Below are 27,505 nucleotides of genomic sequence, written 5' to 3'. Positions count from 1 at the left end.
CCCTGTCAGGCATTGTTATGCACATGTTGGGTGTGCATGCACTTTAATGCACATACATGTGTACGTACACAAACACACACACACACACACACACACACACACACACACACACACGAGATAATTTTTTTGAAAGAGCCATTTTTTTTAATTTATTTTTTTATTTATATGAGTATACTGTAGCTGTTTTTAGACACCAGAAGAGGGCATCAGATCTCATTACAGATGGTTGTGAGCCACCATGTGGTTGCTGGGAATTGAACTCAGGACCTCTGGAAGAGCAGCCAGTGCTCTTAACCTCTGAGCCATCTCTCCAGCCCCGAAAGAGCCATTTTTTTAAAAAGTCATTAAGCCACGATGGCTCATTTCCCCATACAGCTGTGGGAGGATGAAAAGGTACTAACGCGTGTGAAGAGGGTTAATCACCACATTGGAATACCAAGCTATGAGGAATGATGAATTGATTCTGCAAAAACTGGCTAAAATACTTTACAAACTTCACTAAGACAAAAAGCTACACCACACTATTTAATCTACTCACTTTCAATATTAAGGTTTATTTTTTTTTCCAGGATGAAGTAACAGTTTAAATAATTACCAGAATTACGTATAAATGAAACATTCATTCAGACAAAACATCACTGTTCACAAGTAGCTAAGAAATATTTTGCAATTTATATAATAAATATATCTGTGTTTAGGTTAACAGGCACCATCTTGATAACAGCAAAGTTTTTTAAAACCAATAAATAAACATTCAAGAAAACAAGGTGTTTATATTTGAAATATGATACAGCCTTAAATGCTTTTCTTCATATAGCACCCAAATTTCCAAACTGTCTAGAAAGTTTCTGAAAATATAACTCCTACCTTAAATCATTAAAATAGCGCCCAAGAAAAAGGTTAATTAAAGACAGAATTTATAATCTATATTCGTAATTCTCCATTCAATAAAATATCAATTACCAACGTATTAAAAGTCAATGGACTGTATATATGCATCTGTTAATGGTGAAAGCCTGTAATACATACATTTAAAAGTCACTCTCCTGACAGGACTTAAGACACTGCCTCTCTGGTGCAGACCTGAAAACCACCAAGCATGTCTGCTGCTCTGGCTGTGTCTTCCACCACACTCCTATCCCCCACCCTTCCTCTGTAAATATCCATCCAGTTGCCAGGGCTTTTGGGGTAGTTTTGCTTGTTTGTTTTTGTAAATACACTTAGTAAATCCCAACACAGAACACTGATAATAATCCTTGGTAAACAGGAAATCCCAGCAGAGTCTAAGCCCGCAGCTTGGCTCCCTAAGTGTGGCAACAGACTAGAAAACAGAGAGAAGCAACAGTGGCCCTCGCTCACACAGTCTGAGAGTCCACGACTGTCTGAGCATCTGCTGACATCATCCTGAAGAAAGTGGCGACAGATTCTGAAGACAAATATCAGAGAATAAGTCTTTGATTGATAATTTTTCTATTTATTTCTGCCAAGGCAACTGAAAACACGAAAGCCTTCTCATCAGAGAGGTTAGCATAGATGTCAATTTCCTTCTCCTGTTTTTCTGTGGAAAGAAAAGGGCAAAGGTTAATACAAAGGCAGCCGGCACAGTAGCTGAAAAACAGTTTGGAGGCTTTCAGGTATTTACACGACAAGCATATATAATCTATAATATATAATCTATAATCCGCTAAACTGAAACTTAAAAATGACACAAGTGAGGACTGAAATGAAAACTAAGTAGAAACTATAATTCTATTCATTTCCATATTATTCAATTTCTGCAAAAATCTCCTATTTTTCTTTCCGTTCACTAGTATAAGCTGTCTTGGTCAAAATTAAGTTTTCATCCTAGAAAACATTCCCTCCGAACAGCATCAATAATCTTCTGAATATATTAACAGCCTCCTTCCCCTCAGCCTCACCACAGAAGCAAGAACCAACTTGTTAATTGCTATTTTTTCTACCCAGTAACAAATGCAAAGCATGTTCAAAGCAGAAAATTTAAAAATTAAGCAAAAGAAAACTCCCCGATAGTCATAAAACATCATATCTGTGTATATGTCCCAATTTTTTTCATATTTTACAATAACTATTTGTTTTAATATTTTGCTATCTGAATAAAAAATATATGTAAAATTTAGCCAATTCATTTTGGCAAAAACTTTGTTTTAAAAAAGTGTGTCCCTATATGCATGTTTCTCAATTTCCAACTGCTTCCCCTCAGTTGCTCCCTCCTGCTCTTATAGAGACAAATCTGCACTAATGTGGCACTCTTGGATGACGCGCCTTTGACTTTTCTGCATTATGTTCTAGAAGATTAGCAGTTTTCTGCTTTACATGTCATATTTCCACCTCAGTGTTTATCCCTTCGTCTTTTTATATTTAAATCACGATTTTTGTAACATCAATTTTCACTGTCTACATTACGACTGTGTGATTTCACTTTTCCTGAAGTACCACTGTTTTCTCTGAAGAATCCTACTTATCTCTGTGTGTGTGCACATGTGAGTGTGCACTTGGGACACCGCACACAGGAAGAGGTCAAGGATGACTTGTAAGAGTGTTCTCTGCTTCCATGTGGGTTTCAAAGACCCAACACAGGTGGGCGGCCAGTTACCGACTGGGCTTTGCTGGCCTCCGGTGGTCCTTTTATTTGCTTAGTGGTCATTTCTGATTCAACTCGCACCCTCTTCTAGTCGCACAAATATCTCAGGATGTTCATACAGAACTTAATCTTCATGAAAAGATCTCTTCACGCCTCCCAACTGCCACATCTGAAATGGCCGCTCTCCAGGCTTACTGGGCAATTATCATGCTGTGATCCTTCTTCAAAGGTAGATTCTCTCCATCTCTCCTGTGGCTGTTCTGTCCTAGATCCCGGCATTGTCTTGGCTCTCTTCTTCATTGTAGTACATGCAACCTCCAGTAGCTCCCTGAGAAAAGGCTGTGGGTATCATACTTTTTGAAACCCTGAATAGCAGAAAATATCTTTCACAGTAAGTTGCAGTGTGGTTGAAAAGCTTTGAAATTTCCCGTTAGAATTATTAATAAAATAAATTGACTTCTGATTATTGGTATCATTGCTGTGAAAATCCAAATCTCTTTGTTATTTTTTTAAATTACTGCTAAACTTATATGCCATGAAATAATGCAAATCCTTTGGAATCTGAATGTGTTGACAGGTGCATATTTTTCATGCAACCCAATCGTGAGACGTGTGTTAGTCTGACTGAAAACTACCTCCTAGTCTTGACATTTGAGCACTGGTTCCCAGTTGGTTTGGGGAGGTTTAGGGAGGTCTTGTGGAGCAAGTATGACACTGAAGGTGGGCTCTGAGATTTAAAGGTCTTGCTACTTCCTTTGTGCTCGCTGCCTCAAGCCTGCAGGTAAGGATGTAAGGATGTATCCGTGCCTGCCACACTTCTCCCCCATGATGGACTCTTACCATTCTGGAAGCATAAGACCAAACAAACTCTTCTCTGTGGCGTTTTAGTCTTGGAGTTTTTTGGTTTTGTTTTCTTTATGTATATGAATACAATGTCTTCAGACACACCTGAAGAGGGCATCCGATCCCATTACAGATGGTTGTGAGCCACCATGTGGTTGCTGCAAATTGAACTCCGGACCTCTGGAAGGGCAGTCAGAGCCATCTCTCTGGCCCTAGTCATAGAGTTTTATCAAGGCAACAGAAAGGTAACTAACACACTACAGGAGCTTTCCCTCCTGCCACAAAATTCCTTGTGTTCTTTTTCCAGTCACCGCTCCCTACTCACACTGCCATGCTTTGTAACACAGTAGGTTTTGGTTTTTCTTAGACTTAAATAACAGTCACATGTTGTAGTGGCTTCTTTACTTCTGTGTGCTGTTCACATAGAAGCAGCGCCCCTTGATGGCAGTACTCCATGGCACTCATTCAGACACTCTGACTAGTCTGTAACAGAGTGAGGAAGTGCCCTGGTCTCACCTTAACCTCCCACTGGATTGGGAACTTCATAGGCCGTTTTATTTTTATTGTCTTTCAGGATTGGAAAGATTTCTGGAATTCATCAACAGTTCCCTTGTCTTCTATCTTCTACATTTCTTTCTGAAACTGTTTACAGACGTTAGACTTTCACACTGGTCCTTGAAGTTTCTTATCTTTGCCAGCTCTTCCTGGGTTCTTCAGTTTTCTCTTTAACCCTATTAAAGTTTCCATGTTGTGACTCATGTATGCTTTGTAGTTTTCCAATATTTTAAAGTCAGTATTTGGAGAACTATTTTCTAGGTGTGAAAGTTCGTCTTCTCGCACACACTGCCTTTCACGTGTCGCCGCGCTCCTTCTTTCCTGGGCGGCATCTTTTTCTTATTAAGGATGTTAACATTTTGTTTCCTTTCCTTGAAGGAAAAAAACAACAACCTTTTTCTTTTTCAATTATCTTTTCTCCTTTTGATTTATTCTTTACCTTTTCTACCAGATGCTTTCTTCCAGAGATCTTGGTAATTTCTGGTCATCTGTTCATATTTAAACGTATAACAAAGCTGATATGTAAATATATGAAGAAAGATGGTCTACTAGGCGCTTCTCGAGAACTCCTAAGTCTCAGTGTATTCATTCCCTCCTGGGCTTTTCCAGTTCCCTAAGGAAGACAGGCTTCTGACCTCTCACCTCAGGGCTCAGGACTCACCTGAGGGCCCAGGACTCGCATGCGTCCCTACAGATATTTATTTCTAGGTACCCTGAGCTTTCTCACAATGGCTTTGCTCTCATCTTGGTCTCCAGGCCAAGACTGCTTTGTCGGTTCCTTTTCAAAGCATCAGCTTGGCAAGTAGAGGATTTCCTTTTCCATTTTCTAATCTTCTTTTTTTTTTTTTTTAAATAAAGTAATAAAGCCAGATTATTTTTATACAGTATCAGGCTTTGCTCAGTTCATTGTGTTAAAAATCAAATCTTAATTTAATATTAAGCTTACTTCAAGGTTGTCAAGCTCCGAAAAAGCAAGGAACAGAAGAATAAGATAGAATAAATTAGACTAAAGAGCTGCTTTGCACCACAGAGCATTACCCAGCCAGTCTTTTGTAAACTGCATGGAAATTCCTAGAAAACAGTGAACTGTATCAGGTGGGGACCAGCCTCGGCCTCCTGCTTGTGAAGTCTCACTATCACACTGTGTCATCTACTCGCTTACAGAGGCTTTCCAGAGGTCAGCAGTTGAGACAGAGTTCACTTTGGGCTAAGTCCTCGTGGTGTACACAAGATGTGATGGATATGCCTGAAACACTAGCTCCAGAGAGGCTAACACAGGAAGATCTTGAGCAAGAGGACTTGGTTAAATACCAAGATGCCATCTTTTTAAAAATGGAAAAAAAAATTCAGATTAAAACATATGTAACATTTCCTGAAATTTGTATCAAAAGAAAAAATGAATAATTTGGCTTTGGGGGATGTAGTTCTTTGGAGTACTTGCCTAGCATGCATAAGGTTCAAGCTCCTGAACCAAGAGCTGGGACTCAGTGGCTTTCCTAGGGAACAGAGGTCTAACAGTCTGTCTCCCAAGTGCTGGGATCAAAGGCACAGCACTACTGTCAGCCAAAAATATTCTTACACAGAAAATATCTGAAAAATATTCACTGACAAATAAACGCTTCCTATATATGCCCAACAACACAGTCTTTCTTTCCCAACTGTCAGCATCCATTTCTTTAATCTCTACTCAAAAAGCAGCCCTTCCATTTTTTTCAGCCATATTGCCTTTATTTCAACTGAAAACAACGTTCTATTTTCTGACTAAATAGAACTTTTTGTTTCTTCTTTGTGGACTTTTCTTGCCCAGTTTCTGTTCCAAAACAGCCCTTCAAATAAGACGTTCTGATGACCTCATTGTTAATTAAGTGTATTTAAATTAAGTGAATGGCTCAAAGCAGCTGCAAGAGTAGAACAGAAAGAAAAAGATAAGATTACTCAGAGTTGAGAAACACCTAAGTGAAGCCTTTATACAACAGTCTATTCTGATACAAACTTTATCTCTTTCATCACACAGTACCAAGACACTTTTTTTTTAATCATTTTTTTCTTTTTTTTTTTTTATCCCCCGGAGCTGGGGACCGAACTCAGGGCTTTGCACTTGCTAGGCAAGCGCTCTACCGCTGAGCTAAATCCCCAACCCCGACACTTTTCATTTTGGTAAAAATCAGAAATCATGAATAATTCTATGTCTCAAATAACATTTGTATTTTGATATAAAATACTTGTATACCTAAAATTAAGTATCTGAAGAAATGCAAAATGTAACTAACAAATAACAATTATAAATATATTTAATTGAAAATGAAATTGAATCGGTTGAGAGTTCTAAAAAAAAAGCAGCTACCCAGTTCCCATTAATTATTGGCTTCAAAGTATCAATTTGGGAGCTCAGAATATCATTCTTCTTACTCTTTTATGTTACATTTTTCCATGATAAAACTTTTTTAAAGATGCATCAATAACAGGAGAGGAGCTGTAGTTCTAGAGAAGTCTAGAAATAAGTTGTGAGTGGAAACTGCTTCTTAAAAGAAAGAGACCTGGAAGGAGAGACAGAGGGGACCAGGAACACACTAACCATGCAAAAGCAAGCTGGGGAGGAGGCACTCAAACCTCACAAAAAGCAATTAAATACGCACGCCAACATCACTTTAAAAAAGAAAAACATATTTCAAATCCATAGTAAAGCAGTTTAAACTAACTGCTTAGACCTGCTTTAAAACAACCAAAAACAAAACAGAAACAAAGTACAATAATTTTTACTAGCATCTGGAAGATCTGTGAACTTTTTGCCACTGGTTTATAACAATATGGACTTTTATCTAATGTAATCCTTTAGGTTTCTAATAAGAATTTGTGTTTTGCTTTGTTTTCATTTTAAAGCTAACAATGTACTGGCTGCAAGTGTGGGGTCAGTGGACCTGTGTACTGGGCTCAAAATGCAGTACTGCAATGAAAAAAAGAAAATGTTTTTAAACCAAAATATGAATTGTGATTTTTTTTTTTTAAGCTCAAAGCTCCCACTATATCACTACTATTATCTAATTATTCCCTTTTATCGGCTTGGTATTTGGGAAGCGCTGGGGTTTAACCATACCTCTCTCTTCCTCGTGTTTTTTGGCGGATGAACTTTTAGGTCTTCCTCTTCCTCGTCTGATATGATCTGAATGGCTGTTACTTCGAGATCTCTTTCTGTTTTCTAAATCTTTATTTACTGTAGAATTTATCTTCTCTCGCCTGACTCTCTCTGTTCGCCTCCTCTTGGCCTCATGCTTGTTTTCTGTATGGATAAATAAAAGTGATTTATTTCAGGGCATCACAACAACGATTTGCCAAGTACCTTCCTTTCCCTTCCTGGCATATTTTCTAAGTCTGTAAACGCTAGCTCCAGTGCCCCCATGCTCACATAGAGCAACCAATAGAAATCAGACGTATGAAGTTAGGGAAGGTCTTCTAAGAGATAGCAAATGTCTTCACCTGGCAGCTTTAATTCCAGGCCCTGCTCCACAACAACCTTTCTGTTTTTTCCATCACGTTTCCAAGTTTAACACAGACACACATAAGGGGATGGGGTGGATCCATTGCTTTCTGCCCTTACCTCAATTACAGAGTGAATAAGTAGGTTAGAAGTAAAACTGGCCTGAGGCGTAGCAAAGGTTACAATAAAACCAACCACAGAGCACACATACAACATACTCTTAAGACACAGAAAGTAAGGAATTCCCACCTAACCCACGGAGAAGGGTGATCCTTGATATAACAGAATCTTGTTCCATGAATGGAGTGGACAATCCAGGAACTCACTAATATAGAGACTTTATTACTGCAAGAGGCCCCCTATGCCCAACAAATCAAAATGTTAAATTAAAATAATGTTTTTACTTCAGCATACATCTAACTTCAAGAAACAGAAAATTAACTTCCAAAATAACTAAAACCACAATGATAACGGGAAAGATGGAGACTTAAGGACCAGTGTGAGTGGGGACTTGCACAGTGGCACCTGCCCTCAGGAAGGAAAGGCAGATGGAGCTCTGTGAGTTTAGACCGCCCTGGTCTACACTCAGAACAGATAGCACTACATAAAGAAACCCTGTCTCAAAGAACGGGGCAGGCATAAATCACTATTAACTTCCTCTACATGTCATTGTAGAAAGTTTATTCTGGGCCTAAGACTCAAGGATACTGGATTACACAAGAATATTCAATTATTCCAGACCACAAAAAGTCACCAAATATAATTGAGGACTTATTGAAAGATGTAGGATTTAATTTGAAGCAGGTTCTAATGACCATAATAGGACAATCTAAATACCATTAAGAGTACAACTGTAGCAAAATAAAACATATCAAATATCCTAAAACCTCCAGTATATCACATTAAAAGCTCAAACTACTTGTACTGTATGTAACTATGTAAGTCACTGTGTGTAAGCATCTGGTGCTTTTCTATGTCCTCCCCAGCTCCTGAAGAGTGGCATGAAGAGGATTTATTTGTCACAAGGTCTATGGCCTTGTCTTACAGTTGCTCCCATTTAGCTTGTAACTCAGTTATCCTGCTTATACTAATCTACATTCTGCCACACGGCTGGTTACCTCTCCTCAGATTCATACACCCGACCTCCTCTGCATCTGGGGGGCAAATCTCCCGCACCCGACTGTTTCCCAGAATCCCACCTGCTCCTTCCTGCCTTTGCTAATAGGCCACATCAGTGGGTGTTTCAGTTATTAGACCTACTAAATAAGCACTAGAACCAGAGTGTCTTCGAACTTCACAACTGCCAACATTGATAAACGACAGACAGACAGAGTACCAATTATAGTCAGGTAAAAGTAAAACTAAAGAATTCAGTCTTGTGGACTTTGGTTGTTTATCTTTAGTACAAGCTCCTGATCTTGCTGTCTTCATAACACCTAGCTTAGAAGTGGACCACGGGCCCGTTCTCCTTCTAAAGGCCCCCACTCACCACTCACACCTCTCCACAGCCAGTGCTCTCATAGGTCTGCAGCTGAGCTCAACGCACTCAACCTTCTCTGTAAGTTTAGCCTTTTTAGGGAAAACAGGCTTAGTTTGGCCACTGTCACCACACGGTCTCCTGCCATACCCTACTTCCCTGCCCGACCCCCCTGCCCTCCCAGAGTCCTTGTCCCTGCTGCACTGTGTCACTTTGTAGGGCTGGTGTGCCACATTTCCTGCAGAAGCCTGGCCAGTCTGAAGAATGGAGAGGGGTCACCAGGTTTGCAGAAACAATGACAGAGCCCAAGGCCAGTCACATCGTTTTTAAAGCCAACTTTCAACTTAGAAACACAGATCACAGGAGAGAAGGGGATGGGCAAGGAGGTTTATGGGGAAGAAACTGGGAAGGGGGGTATTATTTGAAATGTAAATAAATAAAATAACTAATAAAAATAAATAAATAAAAATCAGATCGTTCAGGGAATATGTTAGCCTATGTCCCTAGGGTCCAAGCACAATATAAAGGCTTTCTGGTAATTATTCCAGCAACAGAAAGCAGAGTAGGAGGGCGGGGAAACAGAACAGAAACATGAGCTGACACGGTGCTCTGTATGAAAACGGCCCCTACAGACTTATAGGGAGAGGCATTATTGGAAAATAAGTGTGCCCTGCTGTGCCCAGCCCTGAACTTTCCAGCCCAGGAGTTGGGTTGCACTTTGCCCAGAGTCTCTTCCCTATATTTTGGACTCTCTCTCTCTCCCTCCCTCTCCCTCTCTCTCTCTCTCTCTCTCTCTCTCTCTCTCTCTCTCTCTCTCTCTCAATTTCACTACCACTTCCTCCTCTTCTTGTCCTTCTCTATTTTCTCTCTGTATGCCTGCCCGTTCTTTCTCTCTCCCTATTCCCCCTCCCCCTTTGGCGACTCTTCTGTCGTCCTCCATTCTTAGGGGCCACTATACTTGTCCAGGACCAGCTTCCCAATAAACCTGATTAATATATTCTAAAAAAAAAAAAAAAAAAAGAAAATAAGTGTGGCCTTGGTGGAGGAAGAGTGCCACTGGGGGTGGGCTTTAAGGTGTCAGAAGCTCTCTTCCTGCTGCTTGCTGATCAAGAATGTAGAATTCTCAGCTCTGCAGTACCATGGCTGCCTGGCAGGATGATAATGGATTAAACCTCTGAACTATAAGTGTTTTTCTTATTAAGAATTGCAGTTGTCATGGTGTCTCTTCACAGCAACTGAAACCCTAAGACAGCTGTTGAACATTCAATACTAAAAAGTTATCATTAATGTTCTATAGCAGTATGGTGTGTTAAAGGTTTTTCTTTTAGGGATTTGATGTCAGTAAAGCACTTGTCACATAAGCACTTGTAACTCACATTTGATCCTCAGCAGCATATAAAATATGGGCATGGTGACATCTGCTTATAATCCCAGCACTGGGAAAGCGGCCACAGGCTGATCCTTAAGGCTTGCTAACCAGGTACCCTACTGCAATCAGAAAGCCACAGGTCCTATTTAAATTATTCTGCCTCATAAAACAAAATCATTAATTGTAGATCCTGTGCCCTATAGCTAGCTGCCCTGTTCTTGACTCCCTGCTCCAGGTGAAGTTACACGCACCCCAGACAAAGAATGGAGAAGCACATGCTGTGACATCCTTTGCCACATAGGCCGCACCAGGGCAGGCTCGGCCCTATTGATGCAGAACTTCCTACAACCCCCTGGTGGTGCCTAGCTCAGCTCCAGGCTCCCCTTTGAACCTGAGGGGCTACTAGAATTTACCTGAAGGATGAGTCACAGAGGCTCCTTTTTATGAATCTGCCTGCACTGACACAGTTCCCAAACACCTAGACAATGGCTCCTGAGCTTGACCTCTGGCCTCTGGGAGCATTTGTATGCACACGCAAATGCCCACACACTGATACACATACATACACATAAACTTTTTTTTTTTTTTCAAATTCTTTTTTTTTTTTTCGGGGCTGGGGACCGAACCCAGGACCTTGCGCTTCCTAGGTAAGCGCTCTACCACTGAGCCAAATCCCCAACCCCACACATAAACTTTTTAAATCTTTTTTTAAGAGAAAAAAGAAAGAAAAACACAAATCAAAACTATACAAAGACACCATCATCAGGATATTACATAAAAACAAAACAGAAAAGTGTTAGTGGGAACACGGAAAAATTGAGAGCTTTTAGGCATTACCAGTAGAGATGTAAAATAGTCCAGTTCCTGTGTTATAATAATTTCTAAAAAGAATTACCAAATTATTGAGCAATTTATGCGTGCTCACACACATGATCTCTCTTAGGCATACACACACGCTCTGTGGATAACCTTAACCATGTGGTTCTTAGAGACTGTGGAGCTGCAGACTAGAGAAGCCCTGGTTAAACAGAGATTAACAACAGGCCTTCTGTTGGCGGTTTGGAAGATCCAAATGATAGCTCGGCTTTTTGTTTTCACAGGAAAGCAAGGACTCTCTGCTGGGAACTGGTTAAAATCTGTATTTGTTAAATTGTAGCAAAGAATCTGGCTACATTCTACACCTATATTGAGTTGCTGGCAAGAATGAATTCACAGTAATGAATTAATTTGTTTCTCAAGGAAATTGCAAGCAGGGTAACATTCAGGCGGTGGAAGTTTCTGGTAACAGGAGAGAGAGAACAAATGAAGCAGAACGATGTAAACTATGCAGGTTCCTGAGGAAAGAAATGTGACCTTAAAGTTGTAGACAAGGCTTGTGCAAACAAAGCATCCTTACTTGCTACAGAGATTATTGTCACTAGAAAGACACCTCATACCCTGCAATGGATCAGGAAAGGAGCCAGAGGGCAAGCCCTCACCTCCTGAAGGCCCCATCTTGTGAAAACCCAAATACACCTGAATAGGCAAAGACTGACCTGAGGATGCTGCTGAAGAGATTTGGCCAGGGAAATACTTGAATTTCACAGAGGTAGGTAACAACCCTAGGGGAAGGGAGTCTGGCTACACCTTAAATTGGCAGTGCATCTCAGCACTGCCGTCCATGTGGTACTGGTTTTGCAGGAACGAAAAAAATGCAAAAAAAGGAAGTGTTTGTTCCAGAAAGTCACCAAGGCTGGGCAGAGTAGCAGGGTTGGATGCCCAGGATTTTGTTGTTGATGTTGTTTTGTTTTTGTTTTTGTTTTTTAGAGATTCAATTAAGGCTCTCTTCAGTCTTTAATAAATAATTTGGCGTCTGACCAGTGCTGGAACTGTTAAACACTATGAAGACGTCTGAGGTTAGGATAGATGCATTTTTCCATGACGTGGCCATGAGCATAAAGGTACCAAGGGCAGAATGTTGTATCTTGAATGGGAAATGTTTCCTGTAAGTTCATGGGTTCGAATGCTGGGCTCTAAATGCTGTTCTGGCTTACTTAGGGATTACTGTGGGCATGCTTTAACGCTCCCCAGCCTAGCTCCACTCTCATCTACTGTTTCTTGACCTCGCACTCCTATTTACCATGCCTTCCTTCCCCTGACTGACTGTACCCCTTAAACTAAGCCACAACAAAAGCTCATCCCTTAATGCTTCTTGTCAAATATATTGTTACAGCAACAAGAAAAGTAACTAGTACAGTGCCAGGAAATGAAGAAAACACCAATAACCCTGCCACACACCCATAGGAGAACAGTTATTTGGTTTTTGGTGTGTGTTTGGGAGGAGAGGTTGTGTTTGTGTTTGTTGTTTGTTTGTTTGTTTGTTTGTTTGTTTGAAGACAGGGTTATTATGTAGTTCTAGCTGTCCTGGAACTCAAATGCCTCTGCCTCCCCAATGCAGGGATTAAAAGCACCACACAGGGCTTGACAGAGAAGTTCACAAGTTACTATACCTTAAGACTCTCTTGTAAGGAAAGTGATCAGGAAAACCTGTTCTGACTAATAATGCCTTTAGTGGGACTGGTAAGGTTTCCAGAAAGGTTTCCTTAAGCATGGCTGGTATGTCTCTTTATTCTATCCTCCCATTTTCTTCCTGCTGGGAACATTTATAGGTACACACAGATGTAAAAGTTACCTTATAACAAGTATGACAGTCCTCTTTCCTGTGAGAGGAACCCAGTCCTTCACCCTGCACTATTCTCACGACATTATCCACACAGTGGTATGTACTACTGACAGACCGCTAAATACACAGAAAACAAACGGGACAAACAAGGAAGCTGTCCTGAGGCAGCTCAGTTGACACAGTGTTTGCTGGGAATGCAGGAGGACCGAGATTTGACACCAGCCCCTTTGTCATCTCAGACGCTTGAGAGGAGGAGGAGCTGAGATCATCCTTAGTTACAGTGAGTCATCCTGAGTTGAATTCAGGATACACTCTATCCTGTCTTTAGAACATAATTAAATTTTAAAAGATAAGTAAAACTGCCTCAACTAGTAGAAGTCTTGAGCCTTCAAATGGAAGATTTATATGTATGCTAGGTAAACTTCCTACCAGAGTTATACCCCTAAACCTGAAAGAAAACACTGCAATCCAAGGAAAAGTTACGGGTTATATAGCGTGAATGTCACAGTGGATGGTAAAAAATAAAGTGTCACGTGATTTGGGCTTTTTTTTTTAGAACTTTCTAGGTATGAAACAACTTCTGAGATACACACACACACACACACACACACACACACACACACACACACACGGGGAGGAAGGCAGGGAAACAGAGCAGAGAGACAGAGAATGAATGAATATACAATTATCTTGAGAGTATGTCGAAAAGAAATTCCAACACAAAATTGTACAAAAGACCTAAAAATAGTCGGTCTGGAGGTTAGACAGACAGAGCAGCAGTTAAGAGCAAAGAAGACTATGTCCAATTCCTAGCTCCCAATGGCAGCTCAGTACTGTCTACCTAACTCCAGTCGCAAAGGATCTGACGCCTTCTTCTGGCCTTGGGGGGCACTAGGCCTGAGACACACATATAGGAAGATAAACCCATATACATAAAAAGAAAAATAAAGAAGCAAGTTTGAGGACAATCTTTATTACAGTTTGAGAGGAAGAACACAGGGCAGGCTCCTGCACACGGACTTTCACTGCTTTTACTGCCCTGAACACTGCTTACTATTGACTGCCTGTCCCCAACTGCATGGAGGTCAACTCCTTTTATCCTAGCACTGGGAGGCAAAAGTAGGTGGATCTCTTTGACTTTGGGGCCAGCTTCATCTACAAAATGAACTCTGGCCCAATCAGAGACACATAGAAGATCACGTCTTTAAAAAAGTTGCTCTAACTGGGCCTGTCAATCACCTAGCCAAAAGGACATATCCCTCAAGCAGTATGATTCACCTAAAAAAAAAAACATACTAAGGAAATAGGAGGACTAATTATCTTAATAAGATAATGTATTTAAACTTCTCAGAAGGTCCTCTCTTCAAGCACACTGTCACCTCTCAGCCTGCTCAGTTTTCTGAGTCACAGCTCAAAAAGTGTAATCTTTCCTTTACCTTTGTGTCTCTTGTTCCCACGTAAACCAAAGTCCTAACTATACTGTCCTGGTTCTGGACATGCTCACTCACTCACTCCTCTGAACAACCTCTCTCCAGTCTCTGAGCCAATCTCTCCATGCAGCTCCCTGCCACCCTCCACTGTTGAACCTGCTTGATTTCGCTTTCTTGGCCAAAAAGCACAGCTGTCTCCCTCTCACTTCCTCTCCCCCATCTTCTTCCTTCTGCCTGCCATGCTTTTCCTCTCAAACACTAATAGTCCTGGAACTTGCTTCTGGGTCTGCTTTTAAATTATTAGCAAGACTAAGAACCCACAAAAAGGGAACCCCTGACACTGCTCTTGGAGACCAAGGATGAAACAAGAGTCTCTCTCTGCATAGCAGCCCAGGCCAACCTACAAATCTGAATCTTTCTGCCTCTGCCTGCTGAAGGCTGGATCTCTCCTCTCTCTCACTAACGTGAGTCTATCATTTTAACGTTTTTTTGATTGCCTGTTGGCCTTTGTTTGTTCATGAGTAATATGGTGAGTTGTGGTTTACACCTTTTATTTTTCTCTCAATAAAAGGTAAGGTGGTCACTTACCAATGAAAGTGAACAAGCAAAATGTTAATGAACTCCCATTTCAATTGTCTTCAATATTTTTTTCAAGGAAGTCTTATGGACTAAATCTGATTTAGAATTTGTTTATAGGGGTTGGGGATTTAGCTCAGTGGTAGAGCGCTTGCCTAGCAAGCACAAGGCCCTGGGTTCGGTCCCCAGCTCCGAAAAAAAGAGAAAAAAAAAAAAAGAATTTGTTTATATTTTCTTCTACAAGTTTTATAGTTAAAATTCTAGAAAGAAAAAAAAAAGATATAGCCAGTAATTAACTGTAAAATGATACCTCTGATGAGAATCTACATCTGGAAAATAAAGATATAGAACAAATTGAGTTAATTAATACTTCCCTTAGTAATAGTAACTGGCTAAATAGTTGATTCCTAACTCCTCCAGGGAGGGTGAGATGGCTCGGTAGGGAAGAGAACTTTGATTCCTGGAACCCACATGGTAAAAGGAAAGAACCAATTTTGGCATGTTGTCTGACCCCGCCTCCAACATGCATGCCATGCCATGTGTTCCCCACACGCAAGTAAGTAAATGTAGGTTTGGTACAGATCACAATTTTAAGAAACACAGGGGGCTGGGGATTTAGCTCAGTGGTAGAGCGCTTACCTAGGAAGCGCAAGGCCCTGGGTTCGATCCCCAGCTCCGAAAAAAAGAACCAAAAAAAAAAAAAAAAAAAAAGAAACACAGAGTTTTCTTTAATTCCTCTTTTAAAGAAATATCTTCAGCACTGGATGTAGGGAAAGGACTATGAATGCTAGCTAGCACTTGGAAGACTGGGACATCCTGTGCTAACACCATGTTCTAGGCCAGCAGAGAACACATAGCAATATCCTCAATTTCAAGCTTAACTGCAAAGCTTTTGGGGGAGAGGGGAGATAGCTCTGCAGGTAAAGATGTTTGCTGCACAAGCCTGACAATGTGAGTTTCATCCCTGCACCATGCTGGAAAGACAGCACAGCCTCCTGAAACTACCTCTGACTTCCATGCTCAATGTAGGTACATGGTTGCCAGCATACGTGCATATACACACAAGAGTAGTAACAAAATCATATAATAGCAGTGATGGGCATTAGGCCCAAAGCCTGTCTATGCAAGACAGGTCTTCTCCTACTAATCTCATTTCTACCCCTGCTACTACCCTTTTTAAACTCTAGGTCAACTGCTCAACTTAGAAATGAAATCCTCGGGGCTGGAGAGATGATGGCTCAGCGGTTAAAAGCACTGGCTGCTCTTCCCGAGGTCCTGAGTTCAATTTCCAACAACCTTATGGTGGTTCAAAATCATCCGTAATGAAATCTGGTGCCCTCTTCTGGTGTGCAGGCATATATGCATGCAGTACACAGTATACTAAATACATCTTTTTTTGGTTCTTTTTTTTTTTTCGGAGCTGGGGACCAAACCCAGGGCCTTGCGCTTCCTAGGTAAGCGCTCTACCACTGAGCTAAATCCCCAGCCCCATACATCTTTTTAAAAAATTATATAAAATCCTCAATTAATAACATTTTTAGATTATTATATTATGTGTACAAGTGTTTTGCTGTCATGTATTTATTTCTAGGTACCACATGCATACAGTGCCCACAGAGGCCGGAATATGGTGTTTAAGCCCTTGGAACCAGAATTACAGTTGTCTGTGAGCCTCCTATGGATGCTGGGAATTGAACCCAGGACCTTTGGAAGAACAGCCAGTGCTCTTAACTGCTGAGCCATTGCTCTTCTTTTTTTAAATACCTATTTCCTTTTTAAAAAAAAAAAAAAAGCCTAAAAAACATATGTCATTTGGAAATATGTCAAAGAATAATTGCCTACGGGTCTAGGTTCCTGCACAGAGCACCGTTTATTATTATATTTCCTGTATGTGTGGTGTGCATGTGCACACACAAACATGCCATGGTGCAGGGCAGAGGACAAGCTGGCTTCCTTCCACCATGTGGGCCTGGGGATCAGACTCAGATTGGCAGGCTTGGTAACAAGTGAAATGCCTTTACCTAACACAGCGAGCCTCTCGCTGGCCCCGATCACGGCTTAACATGCCTTTATTTATAACATTTATCTCTCTTCCTTTTGCCAAAGTTAATTTTAAACTTTTAAAAATTCCTCACTTTACCTAACAGATCATTCACTTGTACTTCCTCTCCCCAGTGCTGAGGGATGAGATCAAAGGTGTGTGCCCACAACGTAACAGTGCTTTGAAAAGTTTTCCACAGTCAATGCATAAAAATTATTATCATTCTAACTAGTACATTCTGTTCTCTAAATAATGTGCCCTATTTTAACCAATACCTACTCATGACAAATGGTTGTTAACATTTGCAACTACAATATGTTACCTTGAAAATTCACATAATTCCTATGCTTATAGACAATTATGTGCCTATTCAAAAAGAACTCCAGATATTAGGTTAGGCACACTTAAAACTTCTAACCAGCTTTAGGATTGTACTGTAAAAGGCTTGGCCTAGCACTATTATAAATACAAAAGATCCTGAAAAAACTCTGTGTTTTCCTGTGAACACTGTGCAGGCAGATTAACTGACTAGAACTTCAGTGGTTGTGGAGAGATGGGAAGGCTGCAGGTCCACAGCCTAACTACAGTTTATCCTAGCGATCTTTTTATCCTTCTGACTCCGAGTCTTCTGGGCGTCACTGATGGCCTGCTCGTGTCCTGTAAGCAGAAGTCTCGGAGTGTGATCAAAGAGCATCCAAAGAGCATCTGGGAGTTACAGCAGAGCTCTCCTCCTTTACTTTAACCCCCTAGGCCTACAGTCCTTGCTACTAATGTATCTGAAAAGGGCCTTACTTTGTAACTTTTTTGTCCTGTTACTTTTTAAATTTCATTAAGCTGTTACCATGTTGAAACATGGGGTGTGAGGTGACCTAAATCTGTGTTCCTGGGCCATCTCATATTCGGCATCAGAATAAATTCTCTCTGCTTTTTTTTTTTTTTTTGGTTCTTTTTTTTTTTTTTTTTTTCGGAGCTGGGGACCGAACCCAGGGCCTTGCGCTTCCTAGGCAAGCGCTCTACCACTGAGCTAAATCCCCAACCCCTCTCTCTGCTTTTTAGATGAGAGTTATGTCTTTAAATTCACCATACATATTTTGATATGTTCACAAAAACACAGTATAACTCCAATTGAAAACAGTACATAGATTTTTAGCAAGCTAGCAGCATCATATGCGACTCTGTACTAGGTACTCATGCAAAGCAAATGAAATGAACACAAAAGAACTGTCTGAACTCCTGTTTACTCCAATACAACTCAAGCATAAATCAATCCAACCGTTCATCAACAGGTAAACTGGTAAAGAACCTACACACCACACACACACACACACACACACACACACACACACACACCACACACACCACACACACCACACACACACACACTGAGACAGACAGACAGACAGACAGACAGACAGACAGAAGACACAGAAAGACACAGAAAGACACAGAGATTGAGAAACAGATACAGACACACTGACACACCCTAGCATGCATGAATATTATCTGGCTACTAAACCTAAAACCCTAGCATATGCAGCAGTGTGACAGGACCGAAAGAGAAAACAGCTGCTTTTCTAGTTGCAGCACAGTGGCATGAGTACCAGGCAGCAGGTCACGCCGAGCCTGCAGGAAGGAAGCAGAGAGCACTAAAGGTCAGCTCTCTCCTTTCTTTCCTTCAGTCTAGGACCCCAGCCCAATAGAACTGTGGTGCCCACATTCAGGGTGGATCTTTACTCCTCAGCTAAACCTCTCTGGAAAACCCCTCAGACATGCCCAGAGATCTGTTTCCTAGGTGACTGTAAGTCCAATAAAACTGACAATGAAGACTACTCATCACAAAGAACATCACATTAAATAAGTGAGGAACAGAACAATGTTGTCACTCATGTTTGCAGAATAATGGTTATAGGAAGATACAAAGAAAATGAATAAAGAGAAGTTAAGTAACATGTATCAAGATACGATTTGACAGAAAGAATTCATTTTAGCATTCTATAGCTAGTTTGGTAACTACAGTCTATAATAATAACTTACTACAGATTTCCAATAACTGAATCTGAAAGTTCCCACACTAGAAATAATAAGTATTTGATGAAATGCAAATGCTAATAGCTCTGGCTATTTCAATTGTCTAGAAAGCAGTTATCATAAGGTGGCTATTTTCCATTTATCTGTTCACTGTCTACCTTATACTCTTTTTTTTTTTCCGGAGCTGAGGACCGAACCCAGGGCCCTAGCAAGCGCTCTACCACTGAACTAAATCCCCAACCCCTACCTTATACTCATGATAATGTAAATTCCGTGAAAGCAATCGGTATGTCTTCCTTAAGAGAGTCAAGGCTGGGCTGGAGAGATGGCTCAGTGGTTAGGAGCACTGCATGCTCTTTCAGAGGTCCGGAGTTCAAATCCCAACCTCACAACCATCTGTAATGGAATCTGATGCCCTCTTCTGGTGTGTCTGAAGAGTGACAGTGTGTTCACATACATAAAATAAATGCTTATACAACTTACTCTTGCTTATTAATTTTTTTTTGGTTCTTTTTTTTCGGAGCTGGGAACCGAACCCAGGGCCTTGCGCTTCCTAGGCAAGCGCTCTACCACTGAGCTAAATCCCCAACCCCGTTATTAATTTTTGAGACAGGACCTCACTATGTAGCCTTGACTAACCTGAAACTCAGACATCTGCCTACCTGTGCCTCCCTGAATGCTGGGATTTGGGATTAAAGGCATGCACCACCAGGCCAACTTACTCTTACTTTGAACTCACTGTTGTAGTTTTATCTTTTAATAAATATGCCTATTGAATAATCCAAGTTGTCTGCATTAACAGACAAGAAACTGGGAATAACAATAAAAATTCTGATCATACTGAACCAAGTTACATTTTTTCTGACACTACTTTTTAAAAAAAAGTTACCCATCAAAAAAAACCTTCTCTTTACAAAAACAGATGGAAACATTGCAGAAAACCACAGCCAATTAAAATGCAGAGTTGTGGGATCCAGTCCCAAATGATACATGTGCGATGTCACACCCGGGCCTTAGACTGGGGGACCACTGAGGAAAGGGGGACAGAAAGAGTCTAAGGGCCAAGGAACAGGGAGTCTGTTGTGAGGGTGTGTCTCTTAGAAATGTCAGACACTGGGCTGGAGAGATGGCTCAGCAGCTAAGAGCTCTGACTGCTCTTCCACAGGTCCTGAGCTCAATTTCCAGCAACCACATGGTGGCTCACAACCATCTGTAATGGGATCTGATGCCTTCTACTGGTGTGTCTGAAGGCAGTTACAGTGTATTCTTATACATAAAGTAAAAAAATCTTTAAAAAAAAAAAAGGTCAGAAACTACGCCCATGAAGTCTCACCGATATGGCTTGCCTAAACAAGAACCAATAGTGCTCACATGGAGAAGGGAGCTCATGTGGCCTCAACACAAAGCTAAGGAACACTGAGAAAAACAGTACTCCTCAAGGAGGAGCACATCAGTGAACTATCTAGTATCACGGTCAGCCCTGAAAACACATACATACACTTAACATTATATGGACTCAGCAGGATACGCTTATGTATTTAGAATTCTCTGTCTCTCTGTCTCTCTCTGTCTCTGTCTTTGTGTGTATCTCTCTCACAGACACACACACACACACACACACACACACACACACACAGTACAGGGAGGGAATCAGGGGAGGGAAGGGAAGGGGGAAATGATGTAATTATAATCTTGAATAACAAACAAAAAACGTCCAAGTTATTACAAACTTTACCAGCATTGTGAAAGGAATCAAAAATAAAGCCAATGGCCCACCAAAAGGTGAAGTGCTAACTGGAGGCATAGTCATATTATCCAAATAAGGAACGGATGGAAGAGAGACAAGAATGTAAACGTTAAACACTGTTCGATAACAGAAGCCAAACAAAAAACCCTCCCACATGGTGACTCCACTGACGGACAGGAAGGAGGAGCAGTAGTGGGGGCGGAGGAACAGGGGACTCGGTGCTGGCAGACTGGTGCCCCGCCTGTCAGAGCTCATCACATGATAGATTAGGAGCTGTCTGTCACTAACTCAACACCAACTGTCATCCTTCCTAAGCTAAGCCTAATGTGTTTAAGGACAATTTTAAATAGATAAAACTAAGACTGCATTACCTACTGCCAATATTATAAAGGAGTTAACATTCATGTGAAATGAACCAGGGTCACAAGTTGAGTTTCAAGAGCTGAGCTGTTGTGTTTCACTTTTACAATTACCTGTAGACGGTGGTGATTTCTCTGAGTGTTTTGCATTTAGTAGTTTTCTGCTAATAAATATATAACCACAGGGACATGATTTACACGCAACAGGAATCTGCAGGGAAAAAAGAAAAACGGGATCACTCTTCTTCCACTGTTACGTCCTCAGTACTTACCGAGTCTCCTGCTGAGGGAACTAGCTGAGGGCCACAGGTTAACTGAAACCTCTGCTTGAGAGAGTCAGTCACAAATACTGACATTTCCCTAGTGCCTGTGACACCTGAGTATCTGGGATGCAGTGTCATGAACACTGGCTGCCATGTGTGTGTAGACGGGAATGCCCAACAGAAAACCTTAACACACCAGGCCAAGGGAGGTCAGCGATGACAAAAGGCAGTGCTTCCGAAACTGGTAAGAGTGACCGCAGTTGAGGCGAATTGAGAAAAAGAAGGTGGTGAAGATAAACAGAAGGTTGTGAGGCCCCCGCTGGAAGAACGAGAATGGAAACTGAAAGGCAGATCAGCTACATGTCACAGAAGGAAGAAACAAGAAATGGAACCAACCAGCTACTGATCATGTGAGTACAACTCATACGACTGAGGGTTAATAATGACAGGAGAAAAATAGTTCTACTTTTGCACTAAAGTACTAAACCACTGGATTTTTTTCATTTGTAAAGTTGTTGTTGTTGTTCTTGTTGTTGTTGTTGTGGTGGTGGTGGTGGTGGTGGTGGTGGTGGTGGTGATGATGATGATGATGATGATGATGATGATGACGACGACGACGACGACGACGACGTGTATAGTTGGGCAATGGGCAGTCCATTCTTTCCCCCTGCTTTTACTCCATTTCAAACTCAAGTTGTAAAGCTCGAATTCAAACCCCTTCAACCCCTGAGCCAACGACCTGAGCTGCTCTGGGTTTTGCTTTATTGAGACAGGGTCTCCAGTGGCCCAAACTGGCCTTGCTGTTTATCAAAAGCTACCCTTGAATTCTTGACTCTTCTGCCTCTACCTCCCACATGCTGGGATTACAAGCATGTGTCACCATGCCCAGTACAACACAAAATCTTTAATTTCCACTTAAAAGACAACAATCAGGCGTGCAAGATGGCTTGCAGGTCTGACAGTCTAAGTTCAATACCAGATAAGAGGCAGGAGAGTGAACTCTCACGAGTCCTATTCTCTATACATCTATGGGAGCAGCTGTACACACACACAATTAACTGATTAGCTAATTAGTTAAAAAGGGAGAGGAGAAGGGCAGGGCCTGATGATAGGACTATAATCCTAGCACAGAAGGCTGAGCCAGGGAGGCCACGAGGCCAAGGCCTTCGTGGGCTGCACAATCAGTTCAAGGTTAAGTGTAGGTAGACTGCTTAGACACTGTCTCAAAAAACGTAAAAAGTTAGGAATATAATGACTGAGTGGTAGAGTACTTGCCTGGATTCAACTGCCAAAGGAAAAATAAAAATAAAATAATATCATATAAACCTATTACCATAATTAACAGATAAAGTTGGTTTTGAGACCCAGGTACATACTACCTAATTCAACTCATAAGATGGTTTCCTTTAATGAGTTCCACTCAAGATACTTTCTGTGTCTAAGCTAATTCGTTCTAAAGTCCTGTTTAAAAATGAAATGTTCCCCTCAACTCCTGCCCCAGAAATGCAAAACACTGCAACCAGATCCTATAAAAAGAAACTTCAGGCAAGTTGAACAATTTAAGTACTGTTAGTATCATTAAATTACAGCACTAGGAGGTTTGTAAAAATGCACTAAACACTCATCCAATTTCACTTAAAATAATTTAAATTCTAGTGCTAAACTTTTAGGTTTTTAATGGAAAAATCCAAAGTATTGTTTACTAAGATGTATTATTTATCGATCCTTTTTTTGAAAAATATTATTTAGGCTGTATATTTTAAAGGGGAAAAGAGGGCTGGAGAGATGGCTCAGTGGTTAAGAGCACCCGACTGTTCTTCCAGAGGTCATGAGTTCAATTCCCAGCAACCACATGGTGGCTCACAACCATCTGTAAAGAGATCTGACGCCCTCTTCTGGTGTATCTGAAGACAAATACAGTGTATTTATATATAATAAATGAATAAATAAAAAAAAATTTAAAAAAAAGGGGGAAAAGAAAAAACAGGGTCAGCTACACATTTGCTCAATGTCATATTATTGGTGACTACTAGACCACATCTGACTACTAGAGCATGTCTAGCACAAAATAAACATTCAATAAATACTTGTGGGGGAGGAAGAAATCCTATTAGATATAAAAATGGTAACACTGCTAGAATCTGCAAACAAGAATTTGGACTTGAAATCATCTAGGATCAAAAAATAAATAAAATAAAAAAGTTTAAAAGTTTTTTAAATGTTACCCAAAAAACAAAACAAAACAAAACAAAACAACAACAACAAGATTGGGCAAAAACCAGTAAAGAAAACTCATTTATAGAAATCTCACTATTTTTGCTTTCTGAGGTTTCAGTTACCCAACGTCAGTAAGGATAAAAATGGCAAAGGCTATTTAGAAAAAGATTAAGGTTGTCAACGCAAAAACACGGCACTTACATCACGAAGAGAGTTCGTTCTAGAGCTAAATATGAGCACCCAAGGCCTAGGAACAGATTTGGGTTACCCCAAATTCTACATTCCAACATGAAAGCAGCTCCCTGAAGTTTTTATAGAACAGAACAAAGAGTCATAGATCAAAGCTCTTTCCAAATACATTAACTAGGACGCTACAGCAAAGCACAGAAGCCTTCGCTATAGGCCTCAGACGCTGGCTGATACATCTCTTAGCCTTTTGATTGGTGGAAAATTAGGGTTTTAAGTTAATTCATCTCAAAAGCTCTTTGTCTTTTCAGATGCAGGCCTGGCACAGAGACAGGCAGGGAGTGGCTCCAGTGGAAACTGGGCCTGTAACACGGCATCCTTTCTACAGCACCCAAGGTTGAATCAATCAGCCTTTGTGGGCAGATTCTTTTCAGGAATTGCTCATTCAGACATCCCAGAACGTGTATTAGAACATATTGTTCTAACTGCTTATGTCTAATTTACGTTCAGCGCTGTCTGGGTTATGCAATTATAATTTTTTTCTCGTTTAAAACTAAAAGCAGCCACTTTTTAAGTAATTAGAAAACTAAAATTAACCTATTACTTTCAACTCATCTACTACAGGTCTTAGACTGCATCTGCCCAAAATAAGGGGAGAGTACTAAGACTCTTTTCATGATAAACAGGTCAGACACCCACAGCACACACGCTTGCTAGATGTGACACACATGGAAAAACAGTGCATTGCTTTTTAAAATGAAAGGAAAACCAATAATGAACATGAAAAATAACAGAAATCTGCCAAATGCTTTGAAAAGAGTTTGGTAATTTCCAGCCCAAGAACGAGACCCTCATGAACACGAGAAGCACGAAGGTTTAGAAGTTATACAACTATGTGTGCTTTCTTAACAGCCCACACAAGAACGCTGGAAGCTGCTGAAAACCTGCCTGCTTGCTTCCTTGTGCCAGTTTTTCACACTTAGGGCCTGTGCCTGTCTAGTCAGCTGCAGAAACTCACTTTAAAGCTTTGACATTGATGTCTCTAAGCTATAACCTAATTCAATATTCATGAAATGACTTACAATCTTGGCAATATTCTAGTGTTTTGTTTAAAAAGTTACTTGCAGTTCTAATTTTCTCTCGTTTAAAACTAAAAGCAGCCACTTTTTAAGTAATTAGAAAACTAAAATTAACCTATTACTTTCGACTCAATTACTATTTATATATAATATATACTTAAATTAATATATACTAATATAATAATATATGCTATAATTAACACATAAATGATGTATAATATAATTGATGTATAATATAATTAACATAATATATATCATATCAACAAGGGGCTCAAGGCCTTGGTTTTAAACACCACCATTGGGAAATCAAAAATTCATTTGTCATCTGGCATATTCTCTTCAGTATTAAGAATAAAAGACAGGGGTTGGGGATTTAGCTCAGTGGTAGAGCGCTTGCCTAGCAAGCACAAGGCCCTGGTTTTGGTCCCCAGCTCCGCAAAAAAACAAACAAACAAAAAAAAACAAAAAACAAAAAACAAAAAAAAACAAAGAATAAAAGACAAATACAAAAACAAAAACAAAAAAAGAATAAAAGACAAAACTAACCTAAACCAATTTACTCGTTCCTGAAAGATTAAATGTTCACTGTCCAAAATTTACATAATGAATCCCTAGACCCCGCTGTGATGGTATTTCCAAGTGAGGCTTTTCCAAAGATAATTGAGTTTAAGTGAGGGTGGGATGCTCCTAATGGGATTAGTGACCTTAAGGGGCCTAGAGCAGACACTCTTTGCCACAGGAGAACTCCAAAAAGGCAGAAGAATTCTCACTAGAACACAACCTGGCCTTGAACTTCCATCAGAACTGTGACAAACACAGCCTGCGGTATTTTATTACTGCATCTGAAACAAGCCAAGCCAGAGCTGATTTTATAGGAAGGAAAGCGTGTGGAGCCGACAAGTCTCAATTCCAGCCCTGCGAACCTCGCTGGAGGAGACTGCCCCGGGCTGTCCACCGACTCCCAGGGACAACACAAATACTTACAAAAAGAAAATGGAAAAGAAATATGCGTATATTGTACACCAAGGTGAATGTCGTCTTCCAAATAAAACCCCGATCTGTTGAACAGTCTCAAGGACTCCTACAAGCTAAGGTTTTCTGCTCTTCCTTTACTCAGGGTTTTTTCAGTCATTAGTGTGTTTATGAGTGTGTAGGTGTTGAGCAGCACAGATGTGGAGGTCAGAGGTTAACTTTGTGCAGCCAGTTCCCTCCTTCCACCTTCACACCGGCTCTGGACTCAGGCCTGAGCACCTTTACCAGCTAAAGCCTTCTCACTGGCCAAAAACCAGGATATTAAAAACAGATTATTTTCCCCAAAGGGTTATTTTATGCCAAGTAATACAAGGGGCTTGTGCTCTACAGAAACAGAATGCATAATTCATACTGTATAAGCCTTAACTGAAAATTATTTAAACATTGAAGTAATCTGCCAATAGACAGATCACAAAGTCCAAGTTTGCTAAAATTTAGTTTGGTTTCGGAAAGAATGAATGTAAGTCTACTTTGGGAAACACGACTGTTTTTATATTGCAGGCTGGTACGCTCTATCGACTAAACTTGCCCAACTTTCCAAGATCAGCATTTTTTAACACTGCCTATTAATCATACTGAATAAAATATGTAATTTTGTTAAGATTTTAGTAAACCTACAAGAACACGCCCTAAATAGTATATTTAAATCGGATTACTTTAAGTCTCCACCCATTTCAAATTACTCCAGAGAGAAGGAAGGGGGAGGGGAAGAGAGAGAGGTAGTCATTTTGGGAAGATTCGGGAAAAAGCAGTATAAACCCAGTTCTGCATGCCGGCATAAAGGGCCTAAGGATGGTTTTAATTGAGCGAGTTTTTGTTTATCACGCTGTTATTAGGCGTACTTAAATGTAGGAAAGAAAAATGATTTTTTAAAAACTACGACTATTACTCCATGAACTCAATCTAAATATGATTTCAAATTCACGTACCCGCATATTAAAAGAAAATCTTGAAGCAGACACGTCAAATTTACAACAGTTAATAGTACGAGTGGGACGGGGCACACGCAGAGAGGAAGAGCCTTAACGCTGACTTTATTCAAACCGTGTTCCGTTAACAACGCAAAGGAAGGACTAGAAATCACACATCAAAACTGGTTGGTTTTTTACAGCGTTCCGGAAGTCCACAAATTTGCAAAAAAAGTTAGCACCATTACTGTCCTTTTGTCTGCTTTATGCTGCCACCCAGGTGGCGGGGAGCGACAGCTGAGAGGCAGCACCGCACTCTACCCGACCGCGAACAAAGCCATCAGGGACCGCAGGGGTCCGCGGGCGAGCCCGGGACTACAAGGGGCAGCACCGGGTCCCCGCTCCCAGGCCCCCCGCTGTCCGCGGGCCGCCACGCACCGCCAACCGCCGCCGAGCAACGGCCACCCGCCCTGCCTGCCCCGCCCGCTCGCGCCGGCCCAGCCCACCTGTTGGTCGCACTCCGGGCACGATTTGGTGGCCATCTTCACTTTCTTGGCTCGAGTTGCAGACATGCTCCCCTCCTGAGCAGCTGTGGAAGCAGCGCCTTGGCTCCGCTGCTCCACACAGCGCGTCCTCACTCCAGCCGCGACCCGGCC

At 41.0% G+C, this 27,505-nt stretch overlaps 2 protein-coding genes and 1 long non-coding RNA gene across 6 annotated transcripts in view; 2 read left to right on the top strand and 1 right to left on the bottom strand.

The window, feature by feature from the left end:
- Window positions 1–27,505, top strand: part of LOC147999372 (uncharacterized) — a 267,261-nt gene that overhangs the window by 38,252 nt on the left and 201,504 nt on the right. The window lies entirely within an intron of this gene.
- Hdip1 (HDAC and MIER1 interacting protein 1) lies at window positions 535–27,505 on the bottom strand. 2 transcript variants are annotated; one of them, NM_001134421.1, is made up of 4 exons: window positions 27,356–27,505; window positions 21,279–21,375; window positions 7,095–7,277; window positions 535–1,558 (listed from the first exon to the last, which is right to left on the bottom strand). In NM_001134421.1, the coding sequence occupies exons 1-4, from the start codon at window positions 27,419–27,421 to the stop codon at window positions 1,440–1,442; spliced, it is 465 nt and encodes a 154-aa protein (NP_001127893.1). In that variant the 5' UTR covers window positions 27,422–27,505; the 3' UTR covers window positions 535–1,439. The 2 variants fall into 2 exon arrangements, with proteins under 2 accessions (NP_001127893.1, XP_087450214.1); XM_087594088.1 differs by lacking the exon at window positions 27,356–27,505 and adding an exon at window positions 26,871–27,325.
- LOC147999373 (uncharacterized) lies at window positions 3,595–24,739 on the top strand. Its single transcript, XM_087596617.1, has 5 exons — window positions 3,595–3,690; window positions 8,916–9,033; window positions 19,243–19,344; window positions 20,224–20,296; window positions 21,940–24,739. The coding sequence occupies exons 1-5, from the start codon at window positions 3,595–3,597 to the stop codon at window positions 22,193–22,195; spliced, it is 645 nt and encodes a 214-aa protein (XP_087452743.1). The 3' UTR covers window positions 22,196–24,739.

The sequence above is a fragment of the Rattus norvegicus genome, chromosome 19 (assembly GCF_021556685.1).
Source record: "Rattus norvegicus strain SHRSP/BbbUtx chromosome 19, alternate assembly SHRSP_T2T, whole genome shotgun sequence".
Classification (NCBI taxonomy): domain Eukaryota; kingdom Metazoa; phylum Chordata; class Mammalia; order Rodentia; family Muridae; genus Rattus; species Rattus norvegicus.
This window is presented reverse-complemented; position numbering and strand designations above follow the sequence as displayed.

What these genes read in the sequence shown, in the direction of transcription:
- LOC147999373 (XM_087596617.1), top strand. Translation starts at nt 3,595, where the DNA reads ATGTGGTTGCTGCAAATTGAACTCCGGACCTCTGGAAGGGCAGTCAGA. An exon ending in AAATTCCGTGAAAGCAATCG is followed by an intron (nt 19,345 to 20,223) that starts GTATGTCTTCCT and finishes GCTCTTCCACAG; the next exon opens with GTCCTGAGCTCAATTTCCAG. An exon ending in GGATCTGATGCCTTCTACTG is followed by an intron (nt 20,297 to 21,939) that starts GTGTGTCTGAAG and finishes TCATTTGTAAAG; the next exon opens with TTGTTGTTGTTGTTCTTGTT.
- Hdip1 (NM_001134421.1), bottom strand. Translation starts at nt 27,421, where the DNA reads ATGTCTGCAACTCGAGCCAAGAAAGTGAAGATGGCCACCAAATCGTGC. An exon ending in GCCCGGAGTGCGACCAACAG is followed by an intron (nt 21,376 to 27,355) that starts GTGGGCTGGGCC and finishes TTTTCCCTGCAG; the next exon opens with ATTCCTGTTGCGTGTAAATC. An exon ending in AAAACACGAGGAAGAGAGAG is followed by an intron (nt 1,559 to 7,094) that starts GTATGGTTAAAC and finishes TTCTTTCCACAG; the next exon opens with AAAAACAGGAGAAGGAAATT.